The sequence below is a fragment of the Drosophila santomea genome, chromosome X (genome assembly GCF_016746245.2).
Source record: "Drosophila santomea strain STO CAGO 1482 chromosome X, Prin_Dsan_1.1, whole genome shotgun sequence".
Classification (NCBI taxonomy): Eukaryota; Metazoa; Arthropoda; class Insecta; order Diptera; family Drosophilidae; genus Drosophila; species Drosophila santomea.
Window position 1 is genome coordinate 10,010,817 of NC_053021.2, and position 17,692 is coordinate 10,028,508.

General features: G+C 37.1%; 2 protein-coding genes across 5 annotated transcripts; one reads left to right on the forward strand and one right to left on the reverse strand.

Annotated features, from left to right (window-relative positions):
- Nucleotides 1–1,904: 1,904 nt before the first annotated feature.
- Nucleotides 1,905–16,793, reverse strand: LOC120455321 (protein Tob2). Of its 3 annotated transcripts, none has more exons than XM_039641397.1 (5): nucleotides 16,487–16,793; nucleotides 7,445–8,363; nucleotides 7,205–7,381; nucleotides 6,488–6,978; nucleotides 1,905–6,360 (listed from the first exon to the last, which is right to left on the reverse strand). In XM_039641397.1, the coding sequence occupies exons 2-5, from the start codon at nucleotides 7,595–7,597 to the stop codon at nucleotides 5,466–5,468; spliced, it is 1,716 nt and encodes a 571-aa protein (XP_039497331.1). In that variant the 5' UTR covers nucleotides 7,598–8,363; nucleotides 16,487–16,793; the 3' UTR covers nucleotides 1,905–5,465. The 3 variants fall into 3 exon arrangements, with proteins under 3 accessions (XP_039497331.1, XP_039497330.1, XP_039497332.1); XM_039641396.1 differs by having other exon boundaries at nucleotides 16,446–16,793; XM_039641398.2 differs by lacking the exon at nucleotides 16,487–16,793 and adding an exon at nucleotides 14,557–14,692.
- LOC120455320 lies at nucleotides 8,586–11,148 on the forward strand. Of its 2 annotated transcripts, XM_039641394.2 has the most exons (8): nucleotides 8,586–8,900; nucleotides 8,963–9,067; nucleotides 9,129–9,384; nucleotides 9,438–9,571; nucleotides 9,627–9,767; nucleotides 9,822–10,004; nucleotides 10,060–10,521; nucleotides 10,644–11,148. In XM_039641394.2, exons 1-8 carry the CDS (start codon nucleotides 8,700–8,702, stop codon nucleotides 11,016–11,018), a joined length of 1,857 nt encoding a protein of 618 aa, XP_039497328.1. In that variant the 5' UTR covers nucleotides 8,586–8,699; the 3' UTR covers nucleotides 11,019–11,148. The 2 variants fall into 2 exon arrangements, with proteins under 2 accessions (XP_039497328.1, XP_039497329.1); XM_039641395.2 differs by lacking the exons at nucleotides 8,586–8,900; nucleotides 8,963–9,067 and having other exon boundaries at nucleotides 9,217–9,384; nucleotides 9,442–9,571.
- Nucleotides 16,794–17,692: the final 899 nt, after the last annotated feature.

Sequence of the window (17,692 nt, forward strand, 5' to 3'; positions counted from 1 at the left end):
TTGCATACATACGTGCGCGTAAATATATGTAAATACCTGTGTTAAAATAAACGCCTTTGTTGAAATATCATCTTATGGAAAGAAATATGAAGAAATAATTGATCTAAGCTAGAAGCTATAAAAATATATAACCATAAAGCAAAGGTTAGTACAAGTAAATTTATTTTCAATTCATACCTGTTTCTTTATGATTTCTAAAATCGAACTATTTTATATACACGATGCTTGAAGTTCTACAAAAAAAATTCTAAACGGGGATAAAAAGTTAATACAAATCTTAAATAATTTAAAATCACTACGATTCGAATACGTCGAATGCGCAGTGAAAATCAAAATCCGTGCCTAGGAAGGGTAAAATGTATCCATTTATTTATTTACATAGGTAAGGTAAAAAGTACTCAGCTAATTTACCTTGGTACGTACCCATAGGTACAGTTTTTGAGCTTTTATTTTGCCGTGAGTACTAATCTTGTAAAAGGACATCTGTTCTCAGAATACTGAATAAGTATGCAACAGTGCGGAGAAAACATCAAACTCTTTGTTTTTTTTTGTTTTTTTGCTTTTTGTTAACAATATCCAATTGTTTATGTCGGTGATCGAAGCAGATCACTGATTTTGGGGTTTTTTTTTTTTTATAAACAATGCGTTTTAATTATACGATAATCTTTATTCTACTAAAGGTAATACGAAAAATACTCATATGGAAGTTATATTTGTTACTATACATAGTACATACATTTTATATTATTAACCTCTATGTTTATTTCCACACACGTAAGGGGTTTTAAATTGATTGAATATTTCGGTACTAAGAATAGATATACATACACGATTATTGTGTGCTAATGAGGTCACACATATACATTATTTTGTTATTGTTTTGCATGTATGTACATCGTTATTGTAATCACTGATATGCATTAATTTAATTACTTTCTCTTTCGGATTTTTCTGTTCAACGAAAGCCATATCATACATATATCGATCGGTACCAAAATCTTTTTGAATTGAAGTTTAAAACATAATACGTACATATGCAGTGTATGTATGTATGCCTTCTCAGCCTTTAATTATAATTTTCACGTTGTTTTTGTTTTTTATTATATACATACATGTAAACATAAGCCTTGTTTAACAGAAGATAACTGTAGAACTTAGATCACATAAAAGTTCATATCCATTTTTGGTGTTTAGTTTGGAATATACCATATGTAAAATCTAGACACGCATGAGAAAATATCTTTTATCATATAAACTTTTTTAAGCCCGATAACGTGGAAAGAATATAACACTTATGATAGAAAGTACAGTTGCTTATATGTTGATAAATTTTCAGTTGTATGATTATGATATACCTATATCATATATCATATATTTCGTAATATATTTGTATTTCCGCTAACATCCAGAGCTGCCACTAACCAATTTTCGGAAATACTATTTAAGAGTCTGGTTGGTAATGCACATTTAGATTTATGTTGGAAATCGCGTATCAATAAAACAAGTTACCTAAAAAAATATATAAAAGTTACATTCGTAAATGAGTTTTCATCTAACTACCTATCAAAATATCTGTACTTATGAACCTTATCGAAGATAAGTGGGCTTAGATATAGTTGATTTTCTTATACCTTTTTGTTTTTGTTACTTTGCATTGCTTGAGAGATATCTCTTCGTACATTTACATACATATAGAAACATATCTGAGGTATAAAAAGCTGTATTATATCTAATTTCTTGGTTGTCCTCCTTGTAGCTAAATACATGTACCAATGTCGCACTTTGCTTTAGTTAGTGAGTTGTTTCTACATCTGACTTGTTTTTCTTTTTGAATTGTGTGTATTAAAATGTTGCTTGGTGTGGCTTTATTTATTTCATATTGTAAAATATGTTTTTGTTTTTTCTTGCTTTTGTATATTTGTGTGTCTACCATAATGGTTCATTATTTGCTTATTAGATCGGTCGGATACAATTTCATCTCGATCGAGTTAAAATTTTAAGTTGGTGGACATCGATGATTAGGCGGATACTTTATCTAAATTTTCCCATCTATATACATATACATATGAATGTTTTGCCATTTCTACAGCGATTTTTTCACATCACTGTATCTCGATCTTTATCTGTGCCTTACATTGTTATCACAATCACAATAGAATAGTTTTTATAAGCAAGCCTTACCGTATTCTCATCCAATACTTTGCATCCCATCTCTCCATTTCCATTTTCATATCCATATCTATATCCATTTCGCTCTATAATTCAGATTCAGGTAAGGATAGATTGGCAGATTGCATACATTATGGGGCGTTTACTTGTGCCATATGCTTACTTATAGAGAATGGCATGTGAGACAATTTCTAACATTATGAATATTTGTTCGTTACTTGATTTCATTCGGAGACATACCATTCTGAGACATACAAAAAATACATTGAGAATCCGTTGAGTTGAACCATTTAGAGGCATTCATATGTATACATGTATACGAATATATATATATACATATATACTCATCATATATATAAAAGTACAAAATTGTTGGTTTTTATTTTCATTTTTCGTTTTCCGTTGAATGTTTCTTGTTGTTTAATTCAAATACACTCTAATACGTCTAAGAAAAAAACGTGCCTAATCCTTAATGTGTGCAAGTGTTAGATGGTGTATGTATGTATGTATGTTTCTGTGTAGGTACTTATGCGCTACTATGATCAGAATACAAAAGCTATAGACCCAATGCAATCTATAATTCGCACCTATTACTTTGAGGTGCGATTAATATAGCATTTAATGGCGTTTTTTGGTTTGGCTTGGCTTTGATTTGACTCTTGTTCGTGGTCACAGTAGCTATAATTAGAAGCTTCGTTAAGGTACTTAAATGTTTCATTAAATTTCTGTTTTCAGTGGTAGGTTTAGATACACACATCTGTGGGATGTGTAGGTACATATTTGAATACATTCTCCAAAAAACTGAAAATCTTCGCTTTCGTCAAATTTTTCTCATTGTGTTTGCGTCTTCGACTAGACAATAAAAACAAAACCATAACGTTTACACAAATTACAAATGTTTCTTAACAAGATATATAGAGAATGAATTCAGTGGCTTACTCAATTTGTTGTCGTTTATCCATTCTTTTTTCTACTTTGCCTTAAAAGTACTTTCATACCATTAGGTTTGCTATACATCCATTGAACAACATATATTGAGAAGTGAAATAATACATTCAATGACATATTTACATTAACATTTTGCGTTTCATTTGGGACTTAAAAAAGATCAACTAAAATCGTCTTTTAGTTTTATGCATTTTATTTTCCCATTTAATTAAAGTAAGTATTCATATAGAGCAAGGTATTTTCACATAGGCCCATATAAAAAGTATAAAATTTTTTACTGTACTCGATTTATAAAAATTACAAATGTTCATATAAAAATAGATATATATATACAAAAAAAATACGAAGTCAAATGGTAATACATACAATTTAACATACAACAAAAATATAAATGTTTTTTTTTATTATTTGTTCAAGTGTTTTTTATATGTAAAAGCTTCCATAGCTTGAATAACGTGTGTTTTAGGGGTAAAAAAGTTTAGCAGTGACCCGACGACCTTGGCACTATCAATAAAATCATACGACATCCTATTACATTATATCTGATATAGAATTTCATTTCGATAAAGTCGAATGATTAAAAAGGTTTGGGGAAAAACAACATTTAGTTTATAACAAAACAATCAGAGATTTTTGCCTTGGAAAAATAGATCATGTTAAATGATGCTGGAGTTTTTCTTTCTACGGTTTCTGAGAAAGTGTTTTCACGTGTTCAGAAAAGTTCCTTTTTCCTAGTCTTTGCATTTTTGAAAGACTCTATTTTGATTATAGGTGTGTAGTTAATATAACTAAAAGAGTTTAAGAGGAGCTTTTGTTATATTTATGGTTTGAGCAATTAGTTGTAGTATTTGTATTCGATTAATCTAATATTTTTTCCAGTCTGACAGTGGGAACCCAGATATCTTTTAGAACAAAAAAATGTCGAACAAATTGAAATAAATACATATACATTTCAAGAAGAGGTTACTCACCGGAATAATACCTGTGCTAAAGCCAACTTAATTGTTTTTTTTTCTTACAAATTCTTTCGAAACACTTCATTTGAAGTATGAAAATGTATAGATTTTTGTTTATATTTCTTATAGTTTTGAAACTGAATACATTTTGTTAGCTTTTCAGCAAGTTAGCTTCAGATATATACAAAACTAAAAAAACATTTTATAAAAATACAAAGAATGGAAAAAAGGACTTTTTACTACAGAAAAACTTTCTTCACAGGTCAGGATGCTCAGAGTATGCAAGTTGCATATCTATTTATAATCAACAATGTTGACTTTTATCAGTAAACATATGCATGTTGTTTGTGTTTCAATTTAGCAACTTGATCTACAAAAATGATCTTATCTTTAGTTTACAACTAATTAAAAACTTAATATTAATGTTGATCCTAAGTTGGATAATTAAATATATTTTTTTATATATACGTTCATATGCATAACAAGTAAAAACAATTAGTTGAGACATTCTAGTTGTTCTCATTAAATATATTTATATTTGTGGTATTATTTCTTGTTGCTTATTGGTTTGTTTCGGTAGATCTTCATCATTTGCTTGTGTGATTTGATTTGAGTGTATCATTCGTACGTGCCTATGGCAACAGTCGTACACTTTATACATTGAGTTAATTTTTCTATGCATGCTCTTGATACCAGAAAGAAACTTTACTTTGCGATTTACTCTGAATTTAATAACAAAATAAATATTATTAGTGGCTGATATATATCTGTATATACAACTCGTACATATCTACATTTATGGGCCTCACACACACATGGTACTTTTTGGCCCTGTCTATGTATATATATATATATATATACATACATATATATATGCACCTGTATATACATCTGCATACAGCTTCATACATATAAACATGTACACCTGCTTGTGTGTGTCTGATCGTGGGTGTGTCAACATCGTATCGAATCGTTCCTATAGAGATATGCATCCATTGTGACTGTTCTTGTCTGCAAGGACACTTTCTATTACATAACTATCCAAAATGACAAAAGAATTATGTCCTTGGTTTTTAATGACCACCTTATCTTTCCTCCTCAGATGAATATAATGATAATGATGATATCCATATATACCACTCCACCTAGTCGCTCCGTCTAATTTGCTTCGGTTCCTATCTGGGAATTTGGGGTTCTTTACAGGAAATCTCAAAACTGCGTAACAATTCATATTGCTTATAGAGTTGTGACCAGAAAGCCCGAAATGCACTAAATACATATCCATGCCCCGGATATAATATTTCATTATGTTGTTGGTATCGATATATATATATATATATATATATATAACTATGGTGGATTCTCTTTGCGGTGATTGACTTCGAGGAAACTCTAGTTGGCAACCAATAATTGCTGATACGATGATCCGGTGCCATAGAAGGAGCTAATGCCATCGATCAGTTTGGTATTGCTGTTGGAATTATTACCGTTGTTTCCGTTTCCGTTTGCGTTCGCATTTCCGTTTCCCGAGGAGGAGGACGGTTGTTCCTGTTGTTGAGTTGGATGGCTACTACTGTTGTTGGTGGAGCTGGAAGGAGGAGTGGCTGTTGTTCCTGCGGTTGTGGCTGCCACGGTGGGTGTACTTAGGGGACTGTCCTCCGGCGATGAGTCCCCGGCAATGGCAACGGCAACGGCCACAGCAGCAGCAGCCGCTGCTGACGACGATGATGACGAATCCTCGAGAACGGCACTACCGCAATCCACATTTAGGCCAAAGCAGCTTTCGCTACTATTCGGACGATCCATTCCGCCGCGATTCTGTTGCTGCGGATGCTGTTGTGAGTTGGCATGGCCATTGCCAAAGTAGCACGGCTCCAGATAAGTACTATACTTGTTGGCGCCACCATTTCCTCCAGCGGCGACTGCAGCACCAGCTGTTCCAGCAGTTCCGCCTACAAAGAGACCCAAGCTACTGGCATCCGCATTAAAGTGCGACTCGAAGAGGCTGCGTGGATTGCCAAATTGTGGATACAGATTGATCGCCATGTTTTGATAGTAAAACGGATCGGCCGACGATCCCGATCCGGCCTGATTTGGATTACCGCCCAGCGATAGGGGATTCGGCGATAGGGAACGGGCAGGTGAGACGGCATCCAGGCCGCCAAATGCTGCCGATACCGATGATCCTGCGGACGGGACAACTCCATGACCATGATGCATCTGCTGCTGCATCGCACGCTGTTTGATGTAGTTGGAGAACTCAGTGGGCGACATGCGATAGGCGCTGCTGCGGAAGCAGAAAAACGAGAGGGAAAGAATTTTAAAGTAAAACACATGCTTACACTGAAAATGTTGCAAACTATTACCAGCTAAATTACATTTCAAGATAATGCCATCTCTCTGAGAACATTTACCTGTTTGTGCGCTTGGAGCTGGTCTTCAGCTTGGTGCTGCCGAATTTAGTCTGCGCAAAGGTGGCTGTGGTGAATGTCAATGGCGCCTGGGCGCCGCGTTGCATGAAGGCCGCTGCAGCTGCATTGGCGGTGGCACCGTTTCCGGGTACGGGAACTGGAGCGGTACCAGGACCGGGTGCCATATTGGATCCGGATCCAGAACCAGAGCCCGTTCCAGAACCCGCTGCGGAAACGGAACTGCAGCTGCCAGAGATCGTGGGATTTGGACTGCCCTTGTAGGTGGGTGAACTGGACGCAGCCGAGTGCGGCGAGGATCCCGCTTGGGGCAGTGCCAATGGAAGCGCCTTGGGACTCAAGCTCAGATTGTTCATGGTCGTGTTAACGGCATCGATGGGTCGGAAGCACTGCGCCTCCGGGTTGAACATTTTGGTGACCTCGCGATCTGCCGAGTGGCTGTCTTCGTGGTTCTCATTGTTCTCCGTGTAAAGAATCTGATTAATAGAGAATGGGTATTAACTTCAAAACTGTTATACGTTTCCCGTTTATGTGCTAAGCACCTTTAAGCTGACCAAAGATGACAAAGGCATATTTTAAAAAAAACACAAGTGTTGCTATTTCGTTCTATTCAGAATGGCTGATACAGCATTGCAATTTTCTCGCTCATTTTGAAGCTAGTGGAAATAGCATTTTTTTAGGTGAAATATCATAAATGGTTACCTTTACTGCTCCCTTTTCACCGATGCGGAATGAGACCTCCCCGGGATCTATCCACACGGAAAGTTCGTTTGGCAAGTTTTCTAGGATATCGCCGATCGGTACTCCACTTTCCCTAGCCGCTCTTTCCAGAACCGAATCAATGGGATCTCCGGTCTTCAAGCAGCGATAGGCAGATCCCTTTAAGGAAATGAATAAAAATATATATTAGCATATATATCACACATTTTTGGGATTACTTACCTTAAAGGGTTTTTCTGGGTACCAGTGACCCTGGAACTTGTCGCGTAGGGCCTTCTCTAGCTCCTCGCCAAATATATTTACACGTCTGCGCGGCAATTTGTTGTAGAGATAGGATATGACAAAGTTCAAAGCGACCTGGATTTCAATATGCATCTTGACCCTGCGGCCGAATCCTTCGGTATTCGTTCTTTGGTCTTTGGCCTTTCCACGTTCGTTTTACGGACTCCGGCTCGAAATCCGATTATGTTAGCTGATCCGTATCTGGATCGCTGCCTGTTGTAGGGGAGTTGGAGTGCAGTTGGAGCTGCAATTGGTGGCGATATCCAAGCGATGAGGAGCGTTTAAAGATGGTCTTTGTAGATCATCTACACATTGACGGTAATTTGGAATAGTTGGCTTTTGCGCTCTTCTTGCATTCGTTTGGTTTGGATTTGTTTAATATATTTGATTAATTATTTCAGTGTTTTAGCTTTCTGTCTTTTATGTATATATATAAATGGTTGTTGTTTGGTGGGGGAGGTTATTACTGTTTAGTGTCTCACTGTGTGAAGATAATCTGTAATTGTGAAAGTTTTGCGACTAGAATGAGAATCGTGTTTGTTTGTAATTGGAAAATATGTGTTTTCTTTTCCTTGTTTCAGTTGTCGTAATAATCGTAGTTGCCTAGATTCTAAATATTTATGTTGTATTTACAAGGCATATCCAAATATTAAATTATGTACATTTGTGTCTATTTATGTGTCTTTATTCCTTGTCGACTTTTATTTGGCCACGGTTTTTTTTTGGTTGTTATTCTCTTCTTGGTGGTGCATCTGTCGATTCTCTTTGTTTTGGCAATCCGAGCACGCTTTCTCAAAACGTTTCCATTAATCAGAGGGATTTTTTTGGACTTCCACTTCAATTAAATGTCTGCAACCTCCTGAAAAATTAAAGAAAAATAGACCGTTAATATAAATTGAAACAAAATAGTACGCGCCCTTCACCGTCGAATTAAAAGCAATGCTTTTTATAGTGTTAAACTGTATTGTGAAAATATAATTCAGTTTTTAAAGTGAATCTTACTATAAGGATCGATAGTTTTGTGCAACTCCAATATAAGTAGCCTACAGACTCTGTGTAAAAAACAAGCAGACAATCCCAACCCAAGTCACCTACATGGGTGTCTATATGAATACAAACACTATCAGAAAAATACACAAAAAAAAACATACTGCCAATAACAAACCACAAATAAATATAAATCCAATAACACAAAATGGCGGCCAAGCGAAACCGCGATGCGGATATAGTCAAACATAAGTTGGATCTACGGGTCCGATTTAAAAAGTTGGTTCGGGCTGTCATCATGAACCAGACGTGGCTTTCCGATGAAGAGGAGCAGGGCATCTCGATGAATGTGAAAAAGAATGTGGCTTTGATGCGCCAAAAGCGAAAACCGGGAATGTTGACCGTTGCGGTACGAATTAACTTTATTTAAATTTCTTGTAGGACTGCTAAAATTATAAGAGAAAATCACAGGACAAGGCACTATTGCGTTCGAATCCCGCTTTCAGGACAATTGAGGAACGCAAAAAGTTGTGCATTTTAATAGCAGGACTAAATTGTTTCTCTAGAATACCACCGGTAAGGGGAAAATTACAAAATGTTATATATAGTTCACCAAGATCTTCTTTAACGAGCTTAGAAAATTAGAGCACGCATGGTGCCAGTCCTAAAGTTTATGTCCATCAATGAGCCACGTGTGATAATCAAAAATGGTGATATGCCTATCGCCGTCTATTTCATTTTGAATGGTGAAGTCGAAATGAAAAGGAACATATTCAACAAGGCTACAAAACAAGATGATGCCTTTGCGGAAGCTATTTTTGGTCCAGGAGATTGTTTCGGAGACGTAGAAATGGTTGAGGAATGCCCAAGAATGAACACTTATCAAGCCCTGTGTAAGAAAGAAAAGTCAATAATAGTTTAGAATAGAAACAATACTTTTCATCAGCTAGTGTTGAGGTTTTATCGATATACGATGTGGACTATGAACGCATCCTGAAGCCACATATGTTAAAACAATGGAACGAAAAGAAGCTTGCATTAAGAGCATTTGATTATTTCGATTTTTTGACTCCGGATCAGGTTCGTTCTGTTCTACGAAAACGTATAACTCTTAACGTTTTCCATACATCAATAGATAATTCTAGCTTGCAAGTACTCTTACTTGGTTCAATATGAGCCCCTAGAGACCATTTATATGGGGGATAAGGACTCTTTGGGTTATGTGCGATTTGTTCTAAGCGGAGAGTGTGTGATTTTGCAGTGTCTGAGTATGAAGGTGAGTACAACATGCTAGATATGTACATAAATTATGAATTACTTTTTTACTTAGGTCACCAACGCAGAAGGAGAGGTCAGCTACGAGCTTGCCGAAATAAATAAGGATGAGGGTCTTGAAATGTTTCAGTCTTGGAAAGACGTTAGCAGTCGCAACTCGTTTTTAGACATACAGGACATTTTGGCCTCTTCCACATCCTCAGAGGAAGTTGAAGGCGGCACAAAGAAGAAACAAGCGGTAGATAACACTACGTTATTGTCATAACATCTCGCCACTAATTAACTTTGTGTAGATGCGCAAAATGGGTCTAGCGGAAATACAAAAGTTTTGTGGCATCCGGACCTCTACAACACCATCTCGAAAGAAATCAAAACCGAGAAGGACCTTGAATACGGCGGCACAGGCCAGAAAAACTCAATTGATACAGTCGCTGCGAAGAGGAACTCCTTGGCTGCCAAGTGTACTGCCTTTTGATGACGATGACGATGACGACGACGATCTTGGTGGTGAAGATTATTTGGACTACGGGGAAGATATCTATGATGATGAAATTGATACGGACGATAGTTCATACAATTCGTCCTCGGGTTCCACTGTCTCCATGGATCGTGCTCTCGTTCAAGTGCAGCTTAAACGGCACAGCGAAAGCACTGCCTCCGAGAAGAAAGTGTCCAGTTCATCGTCGGAAATATTTACGGCGAGTTCGATGATCAATGAGAAGAGTTTAATTGACGAGAGCGCCAAAACAGTCAATGTAGGTATTTTAATATCACTTAGTAAAAGCTGTACTTTATGTTGATATGGTATCAATCAATCACGTGTAAATTTGATCAATTTTATATTTGCGTTATATTTATCGATTTCTATCTTCTGCAGGAGCCCGTTGAGACGCACTTCATAGACGTAGGCTCACTGACCTACGGTAGTGTCTTTGGACTGGGCGAAAAGATGGAGCACCGCGTGATAATGGCCCGTACTGTTGTGCAGTGCCTGCTCCTGCCGCGCTTTTGGCTCCTTGAGGAGGAACAGAATCCGGGTAACATTTGGCACCGTCGTCGTTTTTACTTCGAGTGCAACGTGCCCTCGCGCCAGGACTTGTTTACCAACTTCCTGAAGACCCGGCAATGGAATAAATTCCGTCGCGACTACATTGAAAGTCTGCTGAATCGCGAGGAGAAGGGCAACATAACCAAGGAGGAAGATATACCAATTATGTGTCGTATCGTGGAGACTAGCGATGATGCTTCATAGTTGAAGAACAGAACGTAATGTTTTTATCCAAATTCTCTGTTTCCCAATTGCTTTAACCAAATACAGCTGCACTTTAAAGTATGTGTAATAAAATGGAAAACTCTTGATCTTACATTGGGTGGCACCGCAATTATTGTAGAATTTCTTTTGCTTAATATGGAATTCAGCTCATTGTGCTTAGATGTTTATCAATGCGTTTTCTGCAACGGCTTACCCAGCCAATTTGTGTTCTTGTCTTATGTGCATGCGCTCTTTCTACGTCATTCTAGGAATTTGGGTTAACTGTTTATCCGAGTCGGGGGACGGTAGCTCTGCCTCAAAACGGGACTGCCGAGTAGTCGGTGCCAATGCATTCGGGAGTGAAACTGGAGCACAGCTGAGCGGTAGGCCGAATTGGGACGAACACCCACATAACGGTAACGGCCGCTATCGAGAGAGTGGGAGAGTAAGACAATATTCTAAACGCTCTCCACGCTCTCCACGCTTTACGCAGCTGGTCCGAGGACACACGAAGCGCAGTTCTTGGCCATCGGACGTGGAATCCTTGCAAGCTGAGCCATTTAATTAGAATTGAGAGAGGAAAACATCGGCAGAAGCAGATGATAAGCTAAACACTGGAAAAAACCAGTGCAATTTCTGTGCTAATTTCGGCTTCAATTAATCACGGCAGAGTTTTATTAAGTGACATTTGAATTATTTATTTTTTACAAGAAATAATTTTTGATCTACGCTTGGCATAATTTTATTTTGAATTTTTGTTAGAAGAGCAAGCGAATTCTCTTTTCTTTCTCTGATTTCCACTCACGTTTCTCCAGAGTGAGTGGGTCCCAGTGCGCAGTAACATAACATACGTACGTCACAGAGACCTCAGTCCGCCCACACACATATTTTTTTTTTTTTTTTAGCACTAGTGCAGCTGTGTTGATGCAGCGGGGTCATGCGTGCTTGTGTGCGTATCTATTGCATGTACATAACCTGCTTTTTGCATTTTATAAACCAATTGAAGGCCACATGCTATGAAAGGCATAACCGTTACGAAGGTTTGGCACTTGCCTTCAGCAGCTTATTGGTGATAATGCTGGACAATGGCTGTATTAAACTAATGAATATCATCGGTTGATCTAAGTCTTAGATCCATGGCAGAGAGACAAGTTGCGCTATGCGACAGATCAAAGGTTAAAGGTCAACCAGACTGCACTTGAAATCAATTTTAAATATTTTCATCTGGGAACTCTCGAAACGAAACGAAGTGTTCTTTAGGTTTTTTTTTGCTGAGTGTAAGAATGCACATGTATGTAATTGCATAGCATACTTAAAGGCATTGTTTAATTAATTAAAAGTAATTACTGCTTCTATGAAGCATAACCATATACCATTTATTAATCAACACACACTTAACACACTTTATTATTAAATAAAATGATTAATTTTTTTAAGGCACCTATATGTCTATATTGACTTGCCTGTTGATGCTGATAAGCAATATTTTATGTACTTTAAGTGGTAAACAACGTGTCCTTAGATTTCAGACAGATCTTATTTAATTGGATGCTTTCAAACTTTAAATTTCATTTTGTATTTAAAAGTATTATTCACTTTTTTTTAGCATTTTCTTATTACCGCAGCTGGAAAGCTGGTGTTTTGAACTTTATCACTGAAACAAACTCCGCCAAGAGCCGAAGGCGCTGCTCCGTTGACATTTTAGCTTATAATTTTACAAATACATCCCCAAGCTCGGATTCCTTACACATCCTTGTATGGTACTTTGTATATATAAATATTTCTATATATATATATATATATATTCAGGTTGCTGTTGCTGGTAGTGACTGGAACGGGCAGAGAAAGTGAACTCTCTCAGCTGATGGCCTTTCTCTCACCCTCACCGAAAACACGGTATCACAACGGTATTTCTATCTCTCACTTTTAACACTCTCCCTGAGCGAAAATGCACTCTTCAATGGACTATGTGTGTGTGCGAGTGTGTAGGTGTGTGTGGGTCGCTCTTCACAACATAAAATCAATAAAATCTGGGCCACCAGTTTTAAAGGTTGATTAAAATGACAAAAAAATTCTTAAGCCGAAATGCCATATAGGCAAACTCCGCCTTCTGGCTATATAAATGCATATACATATATATACGCATATGTATGTACATATTTAAAATTACTTTTCGTGTCTCCTGCAAAGTCAAAACGATGAAGCCTCCGAATTCCAAATTCCCGCAGCACTCAACCATAGCAACAAATACTACGAACATTTAAAGACGTATTTTTCCGTGTCTTATGTACTGGCACAAAAGTGAAAATAGGGCTTTTCAAGTTCACTTGGCTAGCACACACACACACACACGCGCAGTGGGAAGTACATATGTACATATGTAGAATAATGTATTTGCTTACATAACATTGCACTCAAATTGCATTCACATAGAAATCAAGGCAGTTAAACAATTAGATAATATTAGGCTTAGCTTAGCAAACTTTGAAAATTATTAGGAAATTTAAAACCTTTCAGAAGATGAACCAAAAGTACTTTTTATTGATTTATTATCGCAGTTCCTAAGTAGTTATTGTTTAATTTTTGCAAAAATTCAGTTGCATATTTCCTGCAATTATCTAATAATTCTTAGAAGAAAAAATTAGTTAGGTCAAAAAGAATAAGCATCAACTTTTATTCGGAGTGTAAAAAGTTTATTTTTTGTTTACACAGTGCAATTCGTTTATGACAGCGCTTTTGTCTTCAAATTAGCGAAATTGGAATCAATTAAGTTAAGCATTCAATTTGCGTGTCTGCGTACTAGGTAACAAAGGGTATTTAAAGTACGACTATTGGCAGAAGGAAATTTGCTCGCTTGTTTGAAGATAATTAGATGAGGTTACACAAGCGTTCATACAGCTGTGTATTTTATAATCATCTGTTTTTCACAAAGCTTTTATACAGGTGGTTTCTCCAAGGAAAATGTTTTGACAGGCTGCATTCGCTTTTAAACAAATGCCAATTATAAGTAACAAAATATTAAAAAAGCCTATGAATTATATTTGTATATAATAGTAATAGTCATATGCTAATATGGTGCTCACAATCGTATTTTACATAGACATGTGAGTAAAACCAGCTCTGCAATCGGCAACTTATTTTGCTGGTTTGTTTTCATTTCCTTTGAATTGCATTCATCTTTGGCATAGCCAAGTGTAATTAAAATCACTGAATGATTACCACTGCAGCTTAGAGGGGTGAAGTGCCACAAAATCTAAATGGAAATGTGAGCGACCCCATTGGGCACCATCGACACCAATCAAAGTAATTACCGGGCACCATTACATAAAGCCTTTGTAGATATATAATGATCTGGCTGGACTCAATGTTTACTGCGCTGAATTCTATCGCACTAGATATGTACATATGTACATACATACATATTATATTTGCTTTTATCGACAACAAACAAAAGAGAAATGCTATACGATTTTCAATACATTGCATAACCTGCTTAAGGGGTTTTCCTTGCAGCGTTTGCTGGTAAATTCACACTCACACGTTATATTGTGCATTCGAAACTTGTGGATTGTAGACATTGTGCAGTACTTCAATTTACAAGATCATCACAAATTATTTTTAGTTATTGCTTTGCAGCCTTATTTCCCGCAGTTTTATCGAGCGTTGTGGAGCAAGCGTTGCTCTAATTTTTCCCCGACTGGCGCAGGGGTATATTTTCAACAGCGAGAGCGAGAGAGATTGTGAGAGAGCGAGAGAAAAAGTGAGAAAGAGGGACCCAGTGGGGGAACACAAGAAGAAAAAAAAAAATAGAAAATGAGAGACCCTGGTGCTCGAGACAACACAAAACAGCTGACCGCCACACTGCGTGTGTGTTGGTGTGCCTGAACTATTGGCATTTTCCCCACTTCCTCTTTATATTGTTGTTGTATTATTATTATACTTTTTGGTTCACCTATTCACTGCACTTGCCAAAATCTGAAGCATAACGCAACATAATCATATGAGGCCACAAAAACACAGTCAGCTGTTCGTATCTAAGCGCAACAGCAAGATGTTGGGACATTTTACCTCACAACAGAGGAAAACAAATAAAAAAAAAAATATTTAGGCACATGATTCTCGATCGTTTATCTGAGCACACACGAAAATTGAAATGACAAATACACTGCCATGCCGGAATGTCTACACAATACACACATTTGAGTGTGTACAGTACACAATATAATTTTTTTTTCTCGTTTTTACTATTTTTTGTTCCCCTGTATGTATGAAAGTAGATACAAATAAGCTTGCGACGAACCCCGCGACAAAATGCCAAATGATGGTCTTCTCTGACTCAATAGTATTTGTCTGGCACAAGTTCGTATTTTGGTTTGGTCGAAATTCATTTCATTTCATTCGTTCTTTGGCAAAAATGCAAAGCAGCTGCAGTCGGTGGTCACTATGCTCTCAAACTTGCAACAATTGCTATCGAATCATCGATGTTGTCTCAGATGAATAAATAAAAAAAAAGGAAAGAACAAAAACTTGCGCAAATGAAATCACACACATGCACTATTATAAAATTCATCTATTGTTGTGCAACAACTATAGATACTGTGCGGAAAATACAGTGGAACCTTTCTAGCACAAACATTTTCAGAGACGTTAAAGTTGCATATAGTATAACAACACTTTCGTATTATTTAACGCAATACTGAGCTTAATACTTCTTAATTATGGAACCAGAATGTTGAAGTGGTCAGTGAATTGGAGTTAGGAAATACTGTATTTGCAGCTTACTAATGCAAATATCAGCTGGCAGCTATATCTTTTAGGCACGAATAACGACAACAAATTGGGAGGAGCTAGATGAAGGGAATCTTCCCAAATCAATATCCATAAATAGTATTATAATAATCTGAGCTTAAGCTAACTTAAGTTGTCTACAGTAAGAGGTTTGGGTGTTGAAATGTTGTGCCCTCTTCGTGCTTGAGTGCCGAGAACCCCTTCATATTTTGAGTTATGAAAGTTCGAAGGCATAGGAAAGGGGAGCTATGTAGATATAGCTAGTTCCCTGGGCTCTCTACCCAGTGTTGGTGGAGAACAGCTGTCCCTTTCGGCGCTGAAAAGCCCAGTGCTCTAGTGAGCACCATAACGACAACAAAACAAGAAGATATGAAAACAGCCGAGCGAAAGTGAGAGAACCGATGCTCCATCTCCTTTTTGTTTTTTTTTTATTTCGTTTTTTTTTTTTCTATCACATTCATTGTTATTGTATTTTCTGTGGGGGCTAGATAGATGTACGTGTAATGGGGGATAGTTCGCTGCTTTCTCAATTTTTGCACAGCACACACAAGTACACACTTTGTATATTGCATTATTTTTTTTTTTTTTTCGAACAAAATAGATAAAAAATTGTATTTAAACATTTATTTTTTCAAATACCGGTGCAATTTGCTGATGGTAATTTCGTGTTTCCGATTTACTTGATTTTTGTTGGTGGTTGTCTCCTGGTCGTCGTTGTATTAAACGAAGGATTTACCGAGTTATGTATAAAATACCCCAGTTGTACCAACTAGTATGCTATTGTTTATTTTTGTGTGGGTATATGTGCTCGGTTGTCTATTTATTAATTTCTTGTTTAATGTGGTTTTATTGGTTTTTGTTTTTGGATTTCTTGTTGTATTCTATTTTTGTTTTTTTTTTTTTGTTATTGTGAAATGACTCTGCCCGTTACTTAATTGTAGCACACGCCACTTAGCAAGGGCCGAGTGAAGCGTCCGTAGTTCTTGAAATCGGTTTAGTAACTGAGACTGAATTGACGCGCGAATGGGCCTCAGTGAACCAACAACAAACAAGTGCACACGCACACTTCGGCACTAGCACCACCACCACCACCAGCGTCATGGTCTTATTCGGCACTACGCACGAATCACTCACGAAGCTAAATGTTCTAAACTTGGTTCGGCTTCTCTCCCTTTCTCTGTCTCTCTCTTTCTCTACTTGCACCCACGGTTGTCAATTTAGCTTTTTTTCGTCTATGCTAGATTGTTTTAAATAAAATAAATATTAATGCGGGCACCGCCTATTCTAACTGACCCAGAGCCCGCAGCTCAACTTCAAACACTGGGAAATATAATTGAAAATGTTAGATAAGAAATCATAGTTTCGTACTTTTTGATCATAAATTGTTCTTACTTTGGTATACATAATTTTTTTTTTAAGCTACTGCAAGGGTATAAAAGCTTCGGCTTGAAAAAAGTTGGTTTGGAAACAACGTGTATTAGAAACAACGTTTGTTGTATTATTTTAATTTAAATTTATATATCAATTACTGCGTTAGTTTGCAATTGGATACCGATATTCTTAAAAAGTAATAATATCTTTGAAAAGTATCTAAATTTGTAAGATCATCATGTCTACTCTTAATTATTTAAACTTCGGCTTGGGTTTACATCACTCGTTTGCCCTGAATAACGATGCGCGTGACTGGGCGAGTGCAGGAGTGTGTGGGCGAGTGTTGGTTGTGCTTGTAGTAAAATCGAGCCAAGAAGGACTTGCGCAATGAGTGCATATCCTTCCGTGGCACACTTTTAGTACACATGCCCGCCTCTCTGGCCCACAAAATTAATCGCTCTCTACGTGCTTGGCTCGGACCCCTCCCCCTTTCATCCGAAAACTGGGACAAGAAA